The sequence below is a fragment of the Crocodylus siamensis genome, chromosome 3 (assembly GCF_052110815.1).
Source record: "Crocodylus siamensis isolate JL-2025a chromosome 3, ASM5211081v1, whole genome shotgun sequence".
NCBI lineage: Eukaryota > Metazoa > Chordata > Crocodylia > Crocodylidae > Crocodylus > Crocodylus siamensis.
Genome location: NC_143397.1, coordinates 112,494,834 through 112,512,395, shown reverse-complemented (window position 1 = coordinate 112,512,395; position 17,562 = coordinate 112,494,834). Strand labels below are relative to the sequence as shown.

The following is a 17,562-nucleotide window of genomic DNA, read 5'->3' as shown; positions in this document are numbered from 1 at the left end:
CAGACACAGGAAACTGCTGAGAGGAGGTGTCACAATCAAGAGCCAGGTTAACCTGTCACTGGCCCTGCAATCATTCCAGTTTTATATGGCACACAAGGATCCAAAGCTTAATTTGACAGTAGCTACAGGGCCAGTGAAGTCTTAACCTAGCTTTTGGCAGTGACACCTGCTACAACATCCTGCTGCCTCTCCACTCTGTGCAGCCAGAGGCTTAAACCCTCCTGCCTCCATTCCACTAAGCACCTGGGGCTCACATGCCACACAAAGCAGGTGCCCGTGGCCACCTGTTTGATAGCTTTGCATCTCTTGGGCTGAGAATCGAAAAAGAAAATAAAAGCATTTATTTTAAACATTATAAAGAGGTTTGGAAAAAAAAAAACACTGCTGCAAAGCAGTTGTGCACTGGGGACTTTGGCAAGAGAGTCTCAGGGGTAGGGGATCCATGTCCCTTGTCAACTACAACAGCATTATTTCTGGCCACAGCTATAACGGGTGTCTTTACCCTGTGACATCCTCACTTGAGGCACCTTGTGAGGCTGCATCTCAAGATCTTTCAGTAAGGGATTTTCCACATCCCTTACTTAAAGGTTCAGGGCTCAATCCTCCCATGGGACAGGACAAGGAGTGCCCTACCACCCTGACAGAGTATAAGTGCTACCTCCAATGCCAGATGCTCTGTACCAGCAGGTACCTCCATACCCAGGGATAAAGCAGCACTCTGGCATCTGCAGGATCTCATAAATTGACACCTTCAGACCCCATGACACTGACAGGAGGATTTACATCCTTGGGCTACTGTACGTCAGAGGCTGCCCGAGAGGTGTTACCGTGGTCTCCTAAAGCAGCTCACACCCTCTGCAGTAGGCAGCTCCTTCAGTGGGAAGTCTCTTAATGTGGTTTTCCCCAGGCACATCCTCAGGGTCCTGGTAATTCTACAGGGCAGTGGGATAAGGTGTCTCCCAGTGATGGCTCTGAGGCAGTGTCAGTCTGTGAAATCCTGGTGTCATGACAGGGTGCAGCAGAGCTGAGGACTCCTTGTGAGGCAGTGATGTTGGAACCCTACATATGGGCATAACTGGGGGAACCTGGGAGTGAAAGAGCTCAGTGTGGGGGTGGCACTGGTGCATATAAGGCTGCACAAGGGGTGCCTTGCTGCATTTCTGGGGGCAAGGGACAAACATGGGGCCATATCCCCCTGGGTTCTGTCAACTTAGAACTTGCTGTGGGTAAGCAGGTCCCAGACCAAGACTGACAGGCTGGACTGAGCCTGAGCAAAAGGTGTAACTAACAAGTTTTGTGCCCTGGGAAAAATTTCCCTGTACCCCAAGGTGCATGTAGGAGGTTGATGAGTGTCAAAAGGGCAAAGAGAGAGGAGGGTGGTCAGTCTTACCTGTACTGAGGAGGCAAAGACAAGAGTGCTTCTGTTTCTCTGTCTCCACTGGTCCACACAGGGCTGTTCTACCCCTCCTCTCCCTATGGCTGGGCAGCAGGAGCTGTTCTCCCTGTCCCTCCTCCTGGCTGGGTTCTTTGCCTCCCCCCAACCTCTGTCCCTTCCTCCTCCCCACCCTCGTGCTAGCTTGGCCATGCAAAACCAAGCCAGACTAACTTCACTGCAGAGCAGGTGCAATGGTCAGGATGGCCTCTGCTAGCCTCCCAGACAGGGCAACACAGACATAGCGAGCTGCAGTGTGACCCTCCAACCTCAAGCCCTGCCCCATCCCTCTTCTCCCCTCTGCTTGCAACCCTACTCCCAACCCTCACATGGCACACACAGGGACTGTGCATGCCACTTGTGGCATGTATAGTGCAGGATGGCCATCCCTAAGTCATAATAGTTGACACTATCATTGATCCTTGAGATCTGAACTGAGTGCATTTTTGCTTTACACTTTTTTTTTTTTTTTTTAAACACACACACACACACACACTTCCTTGCTTTTAACACATGGAGAAAGGAGTTTTCATGAGGCTCTTCACAATACATCATTAGAAGAGATGAGGAGCAGGGGGATGAACGAAGAAATAAAAGATTTTGAAGTAAGCGTCTCCTTTTAGCAATACCTGCTCATCACTTCTGTGATAATCATTATCTTCTTCCTGTTTTTCCTCTGATGCTTCTTTGTTTGAACTCTCATCTGTTTTAGTTTCACCTTAAATAAAAGAAAGCAGAGCACTGAAAGGTGCTGAAAAAATGAAATTAAAGATGCCAGAATATAGGTACATTCAACCAAAATTAAATGAAATCAAACTCAAACGCAATTGGGGTTTTGTATTTGAGCTTATCAGGATGTGGATGAACCTATCTTACGGGGAAATATGAGACAGAAAATAAGTTACTTTTGTAAAAACGCTTCACTGTATTTACTTGAATCCAAGACAAGTTTGAATCTAAGATGACACTCAAAAATGAGATTCTGGGCATAACAAATTTATACATTTGTTAAAATTTTCCATGTGTAGAATCTAATTTTTAGGGGGCTGTCATAAATTTGCCCCATCCACCCCCCCCCTCCATCATAGCAGTGGGGCAAACAGCAGCAGGGGACAGATGGGGGGGCAGGGGAGTCAACTGGCCTTCCCCCTTCACCTTGCCACCTACCCCTCCCACCACTCCCCCTCCCCTAACACTGCCCCAGCACAGAATAGCTCGGGCATGAGTTTCCACAAACTTTTGCATTTTCCCAAACCTAGGACTGGTTACTTCATAAGCCACTGCCTGTCAACAGCCTTATGTAAAAGCCTTAGTCTTTTACATAATTAGGTCTATCTGTTTCAACTGTTATTTGGTCTGTAGTTACTGCTAACTTCTTTGTTCCGTATGTTTACTGCCCTCTGCCCTTTTTCACAGGACGACTTTCATTTATATCATTGTGTTAAACAAAAGCTTGGGCTCCTCCTGCACCAGCAAGTAATGTGCAATTGGGATCTAATACCCAAACACAAAAATCACACATCCTACCACGCAGGTGTGACATGACAGGACACCTGATTGTTGGGATTGAGGATCAGGGGCCTCAGGGTGTATTTCTGTGGGTGGTCTCATGCAAAGCAGACACACTACCACTCAAGAGCTGAACACAGACCTCTAAGATTAGACTTCATATACATTCACAAAGAAATAATGCACAATGTCACAAGTCATGATTACGATTAAAAGTATTTTACCACAGCCACATCTCTAACCTTGAGCCTTTATCAGCTTGTATCCTTTCCTTAGGAGAAAACAAACAAGCCAGTCTGCTTACCATTCCTATGTGAATCTAAGTGTTGCTTTGCAGAGCATGTCTCCCCTTTGATATCCCCTGGTACTTCCATGCCCAGTTTGTGATAGAACTCCCTCTGCTTTTTCATTTCAGCTGTTCAAAATTTTAAATATTAGTTCTGTAATAAATGTCAGTTTAATATTTTTACAACTCTTTCAACCCCCTTCCCCATTTTTGTAGGAGACATTTTCCTGAATAACAAAATATGGAAGAATATGAAACAACATAGATTGGGGCTGGGGGCCAGGAACTTGCACAGAACTTGGGGACCCTGATGGACATGGCCATCAGTAGTAGGGGGCAAGCAAGGGCTGTGCAGATACACCCCTCACTTGCCCAGCATCCACCAAACCCCTATCACGACTTGGTCCTGTCACCACCCCTTGACCCCTACCACCACCCCAGAACTACCACACATCTGCTGCTTGGCCCACAGTCTGGGTCAAGACTGACATCTCCGAGCTAAAGTATTTTACCTAAACAAAAGCAGTAAGATGCCAACACAAAGAAATGTGCTATACTGGACCTGTTGTATATAGTAGTTTAACATATCCATTATTGTCAAAAGTGTTCCTATTACAAAAAAGAACAGCCAAATCCAAAATTTCTTTATTAACAAAGGGCTGAAGTATGCAGTGGAAAGAAAGAAAATTTAATCTAACCTAAAAATTATTCAGAATGAAATATTTTACCTTCAAAAACTTAGCAGAGCAGCCACAACAGACACGAATAGAAGTGGAATTTGAACAAAAGATTGTGCTCAGCATATATAAAACATGCTTTAAGTGCTATGTATCTTTTTTCTGCAAGAGCCTCATATCATTTGTTACTGGAAACTTTTCAGGTTATTTTTATTGACTTTAGACAAAAGTAAGCACTAAAGGATAAAGCAGGGACAATAATAGAATTGAAATAGGCAAAGACATACTCCCAACATATACATTTTTAAATGCATCTTTTTTCTTAAAGCAGCAGACAAGTATAAAATCTTTATCATTCCTTTAAAACATGCAAGGGACTTATTTCTTTATCTAACATTTACTGTTAAAATTGAACATACCAAAGACTTACCTTCTTGGAGGCCGGGTACAAGTTTGTAAACAATATCTTGCATTGTTCTGTCATGACTGGCAGGAAGAACAAAAACAAAAAGTTTGAAAGTGGCCTGTTTTTAATTAGCAATATCTACTCTATAAATGCCATCTACCTTAAAAGTGTCCATGTTGTATAGATTCAGCAGATAGGAATATAGACTTTTAAAGTCATAGTATAGAATATTTTGATTATCGCATATACTGCTTGGACACAGGTGTGATGAAAGAATTACTTTAGGTGACAAGAGGGGAGTGAGATGAGAAGGAAAGACAGGTCCCAAAAGTTAGCCAGAAAGACGAGTTGACCACCAAGTATAAAGGGGGAGGGGGAAGGGGAGGGGGAAACGTAACTGGAGACAACTCTAAACCCCAACCCCACAAAACTTCTGAAAGTTAACCTACTGACATGCTTTCACTGTAAGTTAAAGCAAATAACTTGGAAATGGAAAATATATTTTTAAATGTCACTGTGTGAAAGGATGAGAATGGTACCTCAACTTCCAATCTGAAATTTCTCTATCAAGCTCTAAATAAGAGAAAAATCTAGTATAATTTAACTATCAGTCTCAGCAGCTATCTATATGTTACTACCTATCTATATTACTAGCTCAGCTTTGGCTCTGACTTCAGCAGGAATGTGTGCTCCTACCAGAGATCAGTTTCTTCCTGAGTTCTTGACAGTACTGCACAACAGTGGAGACCAATGAGGCCAAAATAAAATGGCAGCAAAACAATTAATTACTGATTGTTTAAATACTTCACCCTTTAAATGTTTTTAAAAACAGCAAAAATACAGCAAGGGTTAAAAGAACTAATGGAATGCTAAAAATAGCAACGGTCTCCTTAGCGTAAATTGAAATTTTAAATATCCATTGCAGGAACTTCTTGGAGCTTTGCTCACTGTAGAAAGTTTAAGGACCTAAGTACTGTTCCCTTTTTGCCTATGGGTGCCATTCAGTGCTGCAATGTAGCAACGCTGTCATAACTCAACATTTTTAGTTAGCCTGTTTATTCTTGGCATCAAAATTCATTCAAGGAGTGAAAACAAGCCTGACTGATTTACTTTTTCAGGAAAGTGGCTCAGTTTTTTAGTAATCTGGAAGTTTATTTTGTTAAGGGGTCTACAATTCCCACTGAAATTAAAGAATTTGACAAGAGATCCCAGGAGATGCAATGGAAAATGATGTTCAAAGCAGCGCAATGAGCAAGCATATCTAATATTGTATATTAAGGCAAGGCAAAAGTACACCCAGCAGGCTACAGGCTAGAAAAGGTGTACTGTCCAAGGGTGTATTTCCATAAGTGAAAGTTACAGTGGCATACATCCCTATGATAAACCAAGTTAGGCAAGAAGCTGTTGGAGCTCAAATACTAATGCCATACAAATACTGATGGTGACAAGAAGCTGGAAGAAGTAAGGAAAAAAACACCCTGCTAAAAGATTTCATAATTAAAGAAAAAAAAGAAGTAGTAAAAACAAAGAGGAGAACACGGAAAGGATAGAACCACCATGCCAAGGCACCATGCCAAGGCACATAGATACTGTAGTAAGGGTAATGGATGGTGTAAAAGGATAGGTACAAATTCTTCAGTCAAAAGAAACTGAAGCTACTAAAATAATGTTTCTGCTGCTGTTTAGCAGAAATATTAAGCAAATGATAATACTGCCACCTTCTGATTTCAAAGTCTTTGAACATTACTGCAGGTAAGACAGGGTTGTTGGTTGTAACCGTGTTGGTCTAAGGACATAGGCAGGCAAGGTTCTTTGGGTAGATGTGATATCTTTTATGAGACCAACTAAATATTCGGAAAAATGTTCTTTGCAAGCTTTCGGGCACAAACAACCTTCATCAGACATAGGGAGACTTTGCATAAGACAGTGTATCTGCCTGGACAAATACATCTGAACTGCTGCACAGAAATCTATTACCAGTAAGAGAAGTAGCTATATAGTTTGATGTTCTAAAATTTGAGAAAAACCCTTTGAAACTTCAGGTATAAAAGAGACAGACTAGGGCAGGATGACACCTTAAAAACTAACCAATTTGTTTCAGTTATGCACCAGGATTCAATGCAAGGAAAACATTTAGAAAAAACTCCATCTGCATGCAGAGGTTAGGTCTTTAAGGCTGCCTGCAGATGTTTAAAAAAAAAAAAAAAAAAAAAAAAAGCAGCGCTTTAAACTCCATGCATAGATCGGGTGCTTGAGTAGGGCATTTTTGATGCCTTTAGCTAATAGCCAATTGAATCAGCTTTAGCCAAAAGAACTCAAAAGCTCCTGAAGAACCTGATCTACAGAGTGGCTAGTCAAAGTAGCATGCTGCTTCTTCCAGCAAAGCACGGTTTGGAGGGTCAGGTGGGGTGGGGGGCAACATGGGGGTTTAATGTCTGCAGGAAGCCTAAAAGGTGCCAACCTGCCCTATCTTCTGCCTCTCTTCAGAATAACATGGCTAACCAACCCTTTACTCATGAAAAGATTCAAAAGTTTCACTTCAAAAAATCAATCCCTTTCTCCCCTTATGCAGCATCATTACTTTTTCTGACATTATTTTACTTTCCAAGCAAATCACTTGCTCTAAATGTTTAGAAAATAGAGAAAAGGCAGTGATTAGTTGTACCACTTACCCAATATACTGCAGTGGATGACTCTGATGTATAACAATTCTACATGTTGGACAAGTGTTGTTTTCCTCCAAATACTTCACCAGGCAACTTCTGCAGACTGAGCACAGAATCATTTAAATTAGGAAGGTAAGAAATTAAAATAGTAGATAATTATATCTTATAAAAGTTACAAAAATGATTTACAGAACAAAATATTCTCTCACGTTGCATGCAATTCAAATTTAACCACTTAAATCTTGTTTAAACAAGTTTCTAATCTATGATTTATTAGTAGACAGTCTCCGTGGTATCTTATGGGTGTTCTGAATATAGGAAAAAATAAGAAGCTATAATGAACGAAGGAATTATCAGATTGGTCTTAACTGATAAACATGCAAGTCTTCTCAGACATCTAACAGACAATTTAAAACTCCACTTCTTAAATTACAGTCCTCTTTCAACAATAATTAGTAACTTATGTTCAGTTTCTAAAGCAGAAGCTACAAACATAAATGCTGTTAAGGGTATGCAGTCAGACATGGTGTATGTGATGATTTTAGCACTAAGTAGCTCAAAAGTACGAGAAAAATAAGCAGACAAATGCACAATGTTACAAAACAATTCAGATTGCATCAAAAACAGGCCCAAATGAAACACTAACATCTCTGAAATACTTCACAATAAAGTATGTTTGTTCTATCCACCAAAGCTTAACAGGGAGCTTGTCAGCTGAGCAGCAATTATAGTTTGCTTTACTTCATCACTCCCCTCTCCTTGAAGTGACCTGTCTGACAAACATAATGCTCAGGAGTCAGAGGCCCAGCATATGGCGTGACCTTTTAAAAGCAAGGCACAAAGGCAAACCACTGTCTCTGTATACTGGACCACCACCCTGCAAGTTTAGCTTCTACAGCACCGAATATCCGAGTCCATGAAATTCTCCATCAACCAGAGGTGAGGAGAGAACTCATCATTCTCTCAAGAAAAAACGAAGTCAGGTCATTTGCAACCAAATTGCAGCTATGTCAGCTGCGAGGGCACAACTAGGGTATAATCAGTCCCAGGCCAAAGTAAAAATCCTGAAGACCCAGTACCATGGGGATCAGGTTGTCAACTGATCAATGTGGCCTTACTATAAGAAACCATCCCAGATTCCACTCAGTAAAGCCCTACTTCATCACTGACTCTGAGGTAGGTCCCGAGTCTGGGAGGGCACCCACAGAAGCTGGCGGCAGCAGCAACAGGGCTGGTGAGCACACACAGAAGCCACCAGCAGCGTTACTGTGGAGTACGGCCCTGTCAGAGGGGGCATGTCCCCCCCTCCCCCCGTGCTCTCCCTGCCAGTCACCTATGGTCCAGAGACATTTGGACAGATATGATACAGATTAGGAGGATTATGAGGAGACTGATACAAGCCTTGAACTAGGACCAGTCCCATGAGAATACCAGGAAATCCCTCCCTCTGGTTAGGGAGTACTGAGAAGGAAATGTATCAAATATTCGGGTGAACCAAATGAGCACCTTACTCATCCTCCCAGGCATCAGTCACCTGGAGAGATATCCTAGACAGCCTGACATACAACTTACAGGAAGGCAGCCATACACCCATACTCCAGCAACAACACTACTCGTCCTCTTCTTCTCTGCTTGGTCACAAGCACCCAGACATCTGCTACGCTGCCGGGTCTGGGGCACGCAAAGAATGGCAGCGCTCACAAATTTTGATTTATGGGTCCATGGTTTCAATGCAGTTGAAGCATGAGGCAGGGCCCAAAACACTTATGATGAGGGTTCCTCTCTTCATGCCACAGAGAATGCATGGGAGGAGAGAAGCTTGCACAGGTCTGAGGAGGCACTCAACTCACTAGGCACATCTACACATTGTGCTAAAGTTACCACACAGCGCACTATGGCAGCACAGTGATCACATGGGTCTACACATGATTGCCAGCTATATCACTGTAGTGGTGTGCTCCCCCGATATAGCATGCCACTATGGTGACATAGCAGCAAAATGTAACCATGCACCACGCACACAGCACAGTAACTGTCCATACTGTACCATGTATTAATACTTCCAAAAGGAAGTACTAAAGCATGGCGCTGTAGCAACAATAGCATATGACAAAATGTAGACATGCCCACTGTGTTCTATTTGGTGATTTAATCATCAATTTCAGTCACAGAAGAGTGGAGGAACACAATTACCAGTTTGGCCAAAAATTTTTTTCCAAAGCTTCAGTTTCTACTTGGAAATTGATGCTTTCATGGTCAGTGGCAAATCATTCATTTTTAATGACCTTTAATACATTTATATTCAATTGTGGCACTCCATCAAGGGGTTACAATGAACTAGCTTCCATCCGCATTTCTTGGTGGCAAACCAGCTGCAGGTCAGTGCTGCCAAGTCATGCTCTTCATGCCCTGGCCACAATTAGAAGCCACCCATACATGAACTAAAGAGGCTGTCAAGATCTTGAGAGGCGCAGCATCATGTCTCCCTCCCCCTCCATCAGCCTTTACTCAATATTCCCTTGTGTGAAGAAGCTGAAGGTAACCATAGGAACAGAGCTACTCCTCCCTCATTACCAACGTACCCAGCTGCCAGAACCCTCTCTCTCCCTCTGCTCCCAAACAGAGAGATATAGTACCTTCATACTTTCCCCCAAGATAGTCTTTCACCCTACAACCCTAGAAAGTAAAGAAGAAAAGATTGTTTTGCCAAACTTGGGGTTTTTTTCATTTCAGAAGTGAGAAAGTTTCAGTGATGTACCACAATTCAAAGCGAGGAAAATATTTAGGAAAGATCTCTTTGTTTGCAGGCAGAAGCAATATGACCCTCCTTCTCAACCAAGGTTGATAGGTTGTGGCAGCAATCAGAAAACTAAGGCCATTTCGTAAAATCACTTCAGAATAGAAATTAAACAAGAACAGGAAGTCCACACACTTTTAAAAAAACAAAACAAAACAAAAAACCCCCTGCAAACTGTACCTGCTGACCTACAAAAGGCAAACAACCAGGGGAAAGTTGCAAGAGCAAGGAGCTGTGATGTTCTACGCACACCAGTAAAAGAAGTCAGTGTTTCCGTGCTGTTCGTGCAACACAGGCAAATTTGTAAATAGAGGTGCACCAATACATCAGTCCATATTGTATCGGCACCGATAAAAGCAAAATTGACATTATTAGCAATCAGCTTTTTTTGGCTGAAGTGGGAGACAGATGTCCCTAGGGGTGTGTGGGGCCTGGAACTTATTAGCCTATGCAGGGTTTGGGGGGGGGTGGTAAGCAGCCAGACTGCGGAGCAGGGTGGGGTGAGCAGCCACAGCACGGAGCAGGGGGAGAGGGTGGTGGTGAGTGGCAGAAGCGCAGAGCTCGTGGCAAATGGCTCCTGCAGCAGGGCCTGTACGGCACTGTTCACAGGACTCCCCAAAGCATGGGGCCTGGGGTGGTCGCCCCAATTCGCTTCCCCTAGGAACAGCCCTGGTGCTGATAATGTTGCTGATAAATGCACATGTATACATGCAGCCACAGCATCCACACAGCCAGAAGTGCAGCTCAGCAAGGTGGGGAAAAGCATCCAGCTGGTAAGTCTGTGGGGGGTAAGGGGCATAAGGGAGAGAAGGAGCTTGATAGGGAAGGGAGATCAAGGCACCTCCAGTGAGGGACGGAGCGGGGTTGGGGCAGGCATTGCCCAGCCAGGGCAGGGCAGAACATGGGACAGAGCCACGGCTCATCTGGGGGAAGGAGGCTCCTACCACTGCATGCACCAAGGGCAGCATGGGGGCATGTGCCCACGGATGTGGGTGCAGGGTGAGGTTAGGCTGCCATTACATGCTTGGTGCTAGCGCTGAGCCCGTGGTCCCTAGTGTGCAGCAGGCTGCCTGACCTCACCCCACGCACAGATCTGGGGGGCACATGCCCTCCATGCCTCCTCCAGGGGTGCACACAGCAGCGAGAGCCACCTGCCCCTCCACCCCAGCACAAGCTGTGGCTCTGTCCCATACCCCGCTCCAGCTCTGCAAAGCCTGCCCCAGCCCCACTCCCTCACCATGGGTGCCTCATTCTGTCCACTCCACACCCCTCCCCCCCCACCAGACTTACGAGATGACACTGCTCTCCATGCTGCCAGACTGCATAAAATCAGCAAGGGGATCGGCATCAGCTGATACGACTCGTTAATAATCAGTATCGGCCCAAAAAATTGTTATTGGTGCACCCCTATATGTAAGCCAGCCTGGAATGGGAGTAGGCTGTAGGACAGTCATGAGACAGGGAGGCAGAAGGACTATGTCTGGAATCTTTAGAAAACAATGGGCAGCAGAGATCAGAGCACCCACATTAAGAAAGGAAGCCCTGGCACCCTGAGCACAAACAGAGAGAGCAGAAAGTCTCTCGTCCCTTCCTCCAACCAAGTCAGCAAAGAAGTCAGCTCATTCTAGAAAAAAATCTAGCAAGTGCCTTATCAGCACCCAGTTTCTGGTGGCAAGGTACTCCTGCTTCTTCATGAACTGTTCATGCAATCTGGTTTGATGGAGAACAACCCAATTTCTCATGGCTTTTCCCATAGTTCATGTGGCTATACCAACAGTCAAGGTCCTTCAGCAAAACCATTTCTTTAGTCAGTAGGAAAATAAAGAGCTTCCTCTAGCTACAATGAAGAGCTCTTACCGTATGATGAGGATGCACACAGGAAAAAGTATGTTCTCAATTACCTAAGGATCCTGCAACATTCAAAAGATTGTAACGAACATCAAAACTTCAGACCAGTTATGGTCAGCCACCCAGAAAACCTGTAGGAAGTCCCACACCAGTCCAAGTGAGGGGCACACCCTTCAGGTGGATCCCACATCTCAAAATGGTACCCAAGGACTTAAGAGTTACAAAAAAAAAGACAGGGAATTCTAATCCCAGTACTTCAGGGCATTTTTACTATCTAAAGAACCTGAACCAAAATGGGAAGAGCTTCCTTAGGCAGCATGGTGGGGAAAGAAAAAGCGGAGAATTTAACTTAGCAAGTAGGACAGATTTTACAAAAAATCCTTGTTTATTTAAGCATATTTCACCTGCAGTTGTTGCTGTACCAATTGCTGCTGCAGAGGTAGTCAAGTCACTGTCCAAGGCTGGAGCTCAGCAAGTTGCCAGACTGCCAAAGAAGAGCAAGAAAAATATGCTGGCAGACCCAACAGCCTCACTGCAGATGAGGGCAGTGGGTGCAGAAGGGAGTATACAATGAACTACCTCTGTGCTGACCTCATGGTTCTCAGGTCTAAAGCCTTCAGGGACACTGGAACACCAAGGTCACAACCGAGACAATAGGTCAATCCAGACAGATGGTGGAGATACTGATGGAAAAGCTTCAAGTGGAGGGGAAATAGAAGCCTCTCACAGCTGCCAAACAGAGTATCCAAACAGTGCTACTGTGCCCCCAGGGCTCAGGACCACCCAACACAGGACTAAGAGTCTTCCACCCACACAGGACAAGCCTACCCCTCTCCATTCCAGTCTTCAAGTCACAGGCCCCTGTATGTCATGCCCAAATTTTGCCTCTGCAGTTCCAACACCGTTAACAAGTGCATAAAATCTCATGACAATCTGGAGCAAGTACTTATGTCCAGACACTTCCAGTAACCTCTGCTGTGCCTTGAGGCACCTAACAACATACTCCACAGCCATTCATCAGTTGCTCAGCCAGCAGTTAAACAACATTCAGGTGTCCAATGTGCCAAAGGAGAAGTAGGTAGGCTCAGCCCCACAAGAGTACGGATGGGAAGAAAGGGGAGAATGCGAACAAAAGCAACAAATATCCTTTCTAGGTCCTGGTGTAGTCATGTGTGCAAATTGATCTTGATGGTCATGACATCCTTCAGCACAGAAAATCAATCCTAGTGCTTTATATATACAGTCATGGTGTGCTAGGCCCAGAATGGCAGTATGCATCCATACATTTAAAATAACTTCTACTCATAGCAATACTATCAACAACTCAACTAGTAGGAAAACTTTATCCTCAACAGTCCAACCCAGCCCTATTACTCACTGGCCATGTCTACAAGAGTTACCGACTGAGCAGTAGCCCAAGACTACTAGTAGTTGCATTGCATGGCAGAAATAATGACAGCGCTACCGCATGGCAGTCTCAAGGTACTGCACAGTCCATGGCACAAAAAGCCACTTGGCGCTGCTGTGCAGCAACAACAGGTTACTGTACAGTCATTTACTACTTGTTTATATACATACTAAATGACTGCACAGTAAAAACTGCAGTCAGCATCTTGTGTAGATGTGGCCACTGACCTGCATTAGCAACATACCCCAGACGTAGAGTAGCCCTTTGATGGACAATGCTATTGCCACTATGCCAAAGACAAAATCCAATCAATCTTTTACAGTTTTATAACGGTTACATACAGGGGTCCCCCCCACTCCTTTCTTTCTAAACACACCCCATTTTTAAAAGTATGTGGATAAATTAGGACAAAAGGCAGGTGATAAAAATTGTAACTGTTATGACAGCTCTTCTGATATTTGAAGACTAAGTGAAAGAACAATTTTTCTCTCCCGATTGCAGAAAGTATGATGTATTGCAATGGCTTGAAATTGCAGCAAAGTAGGTTTAAATTAGATATCAGGAAAAATGTCTTTACTATTAGAATCATGGGACAATACAATAGACTGGCTAGGGAAGTTGTGGAATCTCCTTTATTGGAGATTTTCAAGTATTTAGATATGCCTCGGTCAGGGATTATTTAGGAGTAGCAATATCTGGAGTAGGCTGTGAACAGCAACAACCAGAAGTGCAGGAAAGCCCCCCATGTATGTCTATCACCCAGAGACCATAAGAACTCTGTAGCACAGAGCAGGTGGAAGAAATTGGAGAGGACCATGCTCAGCAGCAGGAGAATGAAGCAGAACTCCAAAAGTGACAATTATAAAATAGGATTAAAGCACAGGAACATATTTATGGGGTGGGGGGAGAGGAGGTATAAGACAGGGGTTTTTAACCTGGATGTTGTGATGCAGGCACCTTGATGGCAGCAGCAGTTTTATACTGCTGGCCTGGGGACTATATGCCCCTGGCCACTCTGAATTTAGACAGATCTACACTGGAAACTAGCAGGCATTATTCACCTATCTTTCAGTGGTTATTTCTTCCTAACTACTTATGGTTTTTTCCCCACATACCCAAGAAATACAGCTTCACTTATTTTTCACACTTTCTGAATGCTGGAGAAAAAAATCCTTGAAATTTAATTTTACATAACAGCTCGTGTACAGACTAGTGTCAAAAGTAAAAGTGCAGAAACAACTTAGAAGTTGCATTTTGCTACCTCTTACACCTATTTCTGTTATCAAGGTACAGGCATCAGAAGAAAATAACTTTAAAGTATATCTATCAAAACACAGTACCTGCTGGAGTTGGTCCCACAGGTCTCCATAGTAAAACTTACATTCATATGGAGATAAAGGGAATGGGAAGAGATGGGGGAAGTTTCCCTGCACCATAAACGTACTTCTCTGCGAGGTATTCTGCAGGATTCTCATTCTAAATTTCAAGACAGTCCTTGAAATGCCAAATATTTGTGTATCCCCAAGTAATGCATGCAGAAGCCAGAAATGTTTGTCTCTACTCAGTGACTACATAATATTCCAGACCTTGATTGTATTCCTTGAACTCTTCAAGTTTGGCCGTATGTTAATAAAACACAATTCCTTTAAACTTATGGAGATCAACAGGCTAACTTAACTGCCTTAAAAGCTCTCGCTCCCTCTCCCCAGTGTCCCTTTTGTGAACACCAATTGGAAGACTTAGAGGCTTCCACACTGCAGGCATCTGTTATGGCAACATTACAGAGGGAAGCTATGAAAAAAAACAGTCTGGTTGTGGTAGCCTGTGACCACCCTAGCATTCTCATAACATTACTTTATATGGTCCATTTGGATAATTTCTGGTCTGTCAGCATGCATTTGGATCTCTCAGCTATAGATACAAATGGTCAAGGGGACTTTCTGAGCAGCTCTTTTCTGTGAAGAGATTGGCCAGTGCCCTCTTTACATCTGGTTAATACAGGAAGGTCTCCACCCAGGAGGATCAGGACTTTGAGAAAAAGCACTTGAAGATTAATCTCCGGTCCCAAATGAAAGCCCAAGACACCCATGAGCAGGAATGTGGGATGAGTCCCGAGATCTCACACACCTACTTCATTGATGTAACTACTATCAGGAAAGCCATTTTCATGAAAAGGTATAGCAAAGAGCTCACTGCCATAACTTCTACCAGCACTCTGATCAGGAATGTGACGCTGATTCAGCTAGTGTGGGGTTTGGTTGTCTACCTGAGGGAAGAACCTAGATGGGCCCTTAAAGAAACTGGAGGACTGTCAAGTGAATACATTGCTTTTCACCCACTTGTTGAGGGACTTTAACTGAGCATTAGAAAGTTCCAGGAGATGCTGTTGTTTCTCTGGAAAAGAATACTTGGCATGCACAGGATGAAAATTCAGCCCCATTTTGCCAGGTATACACACCTAGCCAAGGGTTTTGTACCAGAGGTGCAATGAACACAGTTTGCAACAAGGGCAAACCCTGTGGGAGAGCAGGAGAGTGGGGGAGAGGAGGGGAGGGGTGAGGAGAGGGAAGGGAAGAGGATGGGGTCAGGATCCTAGTGCTGAGCATTGGAGGGACAGGAAAATACAGCTGAGCACTAGAGGATGGGGTACAAAGACTTATCTATGCCAAGGACTCAGAACAGGCCCTGGCTGCCCCTGCTGTTATTGCTGCCACCAGGATGTGGTCTACCTGCCTTGGCCCAGTTGTCCCTGCACCTGGCTGCTACTGCAAGAACACCATCACGGGGCCAAGAGGCATATTCTGTAGGCCTGGGGTGTGATTCTGGTGCCCCTACTAAGTTGGTGCTTGGGGCTGGTGTCCTGCTCATCCACCTTTAGTTAAGGCTGTTGCTTTATACTATAGACAAGAATTCCTCTGACCTGGGTGGACAATCTTCATCTGTGAGAGAGATCTCATATCTAGATTGTGAGATGAAGGTACACGTGGAAAACCTTCCCTCCCCTGGATTAGCAGATCTGGAATCTCTCCCCACCTAAAGAGGTACTCCCAATACCAAATTTAACTCATGTTGTTCAAAAGCAATGAATATTACAAGGGCCCAGTCCCGTAGCACCATGCTGAGAACTCGCAGGATAAAAAGAGTAGGACGGAATAATATACAGGAGGCTCCTTGACCACTGGATCTGGGTTAAGCCCTCCCTTGGAGCAAAAGGAAGAACACTTCCCTGTTCTTCTTGTTTGCAAAGAGATCCTACTCTGCAAATATAACCTTGAACACTGAACTCCTGACTTCCTATTCACGAGGTAGAGAGGTCACTCTGCTTACACAGTCTGCAGTGGTGTTTAGAGACCAGAAATATGTCTGGCGATCTGTGGCTGAACACAATTTCTGCATACAAGGAAAGAACTGGCAGCTCTTGATATAGAGCAGTGTGGTTGAGTTGTCGGTCATAAACTGGACACAACAGATGTGAAAGAGGCAGGAAAATGCTATGCAACCCCCCATACTACTCTGAGTTCCCTGATATACAGAAGGTATTTGTCATACTGCCTGCAGTTATCTTAAGCATGAGCATGCAAATAAATGCATCAAAGTTTCTTAGGTCCAACACTGGTTTCCAACCACACTCATTTGCAGGCACCAAAAGAACTGCTTAAACGCCCCCTTTCTCCTCCAACAGGGGAAAGTTTTCTATGGCTCTACATGCAGGGAGCAATTCGACTTCTTCCTAAAGCAGACCGACACGAGAAGGTTCCCTGAAAAGGGACAAAGAACGGGACTAGAAACCAGGCAGGACATCCCTCTGCCACTATGCCTGTATCCAGCAGTCCGATATAACACTGTCCCAGGAATTGGTAGACCGGACAACTCAGTGTTGGAAAGTGGGTGGGTCAGCAGGTTCATATCTCCCAAGTATCCTGTCAGACCGCATTTATAAGGAGAAACTCTGTGTACTGTAACAAGAGATTTGAAAAGATGATTTTGCCTATGAAATCTCTGGCACTCTGAAGGGCTCCCCAACTCACGGAGCAAGCTGGACTCTGCTGGCTGTTTTGTATACTGCTGCTCTCTGGAGAATTGTTTCTTGTGTTTAGGTACTGAATGACCTGGCACTCAGAGGGACTTCAGCTAGCACTCAAATGAGAAAGATTCAGCTTGTGCTGAGGAGAAAAGCCTACACTGGAGGACAATACCAGGCCTACAGACAACGCTGCTGCAGTCAGCATAGGGTCTGGTGCCAGAGAATTTTTTGGTACTGTCAGCTGTGTGAGAGTGTGCAGCATGAGGTGCAAGCTACATTGATGGGAGTTGGAGAATTGCTCCAGTATGGTACATGGTTCCATCTGCAACCTACCTTGCTCTACCGTTGTAGAGAAGCATGACAATGGCACAGGCCAGAAGACTGGCAATTGAAGGCCTACAGACCCCAAGGGATATCAAGGTCCAACAGTCAAACTCCTCCAAGACCATTTTAGGCTAGACATAAGGAAAAAACTCCCTTGGGGCGCTCTGGTGAACAGGCATTCGCCC

General features: G+C 44.3%; 1 protein-coding gene across 16 annotated transcripts in view; it reads right to left on the bottom strand.

Moving 5' to 3' along the window:
- The window catches only part of PCGF3 (polycomb group ring finger 3), a 208,785-nt gene that overhangs the window by 104,520 nt on the left and 86,703 nt on the right, over positions 1-17,562 (bottom strand). For all 16 annotated transcript variants that reach the window (XR_016441305.1, XR_016441303.1, XR_016441304.1 and 13 more), the window contains 4 exons: positions 6,983-7,079; positions 4,335-4,390; positions 3,246-3,356; positions 2,062-2,150 (listed from right to left, as the gene is read on the bottom strand). Coding sequence is in view for 13 of the 16 variants with exons in the window: in XM_090039018.1 (XP_089895144.1) it covers positions 2,062-2,150; positions 3,246-3,356; positions 4,335-4,390; positions 6,983-7,079 (353 nt within the window). In the remaining 3 variants the exon portion in view is untranslated. The remainder of the gene's footprint in view (positions 1-2,061; positions 2,151-3,245; positions 3,357-4,334; positions 4,391-6,982; positions 7,080-17,562) is intronic.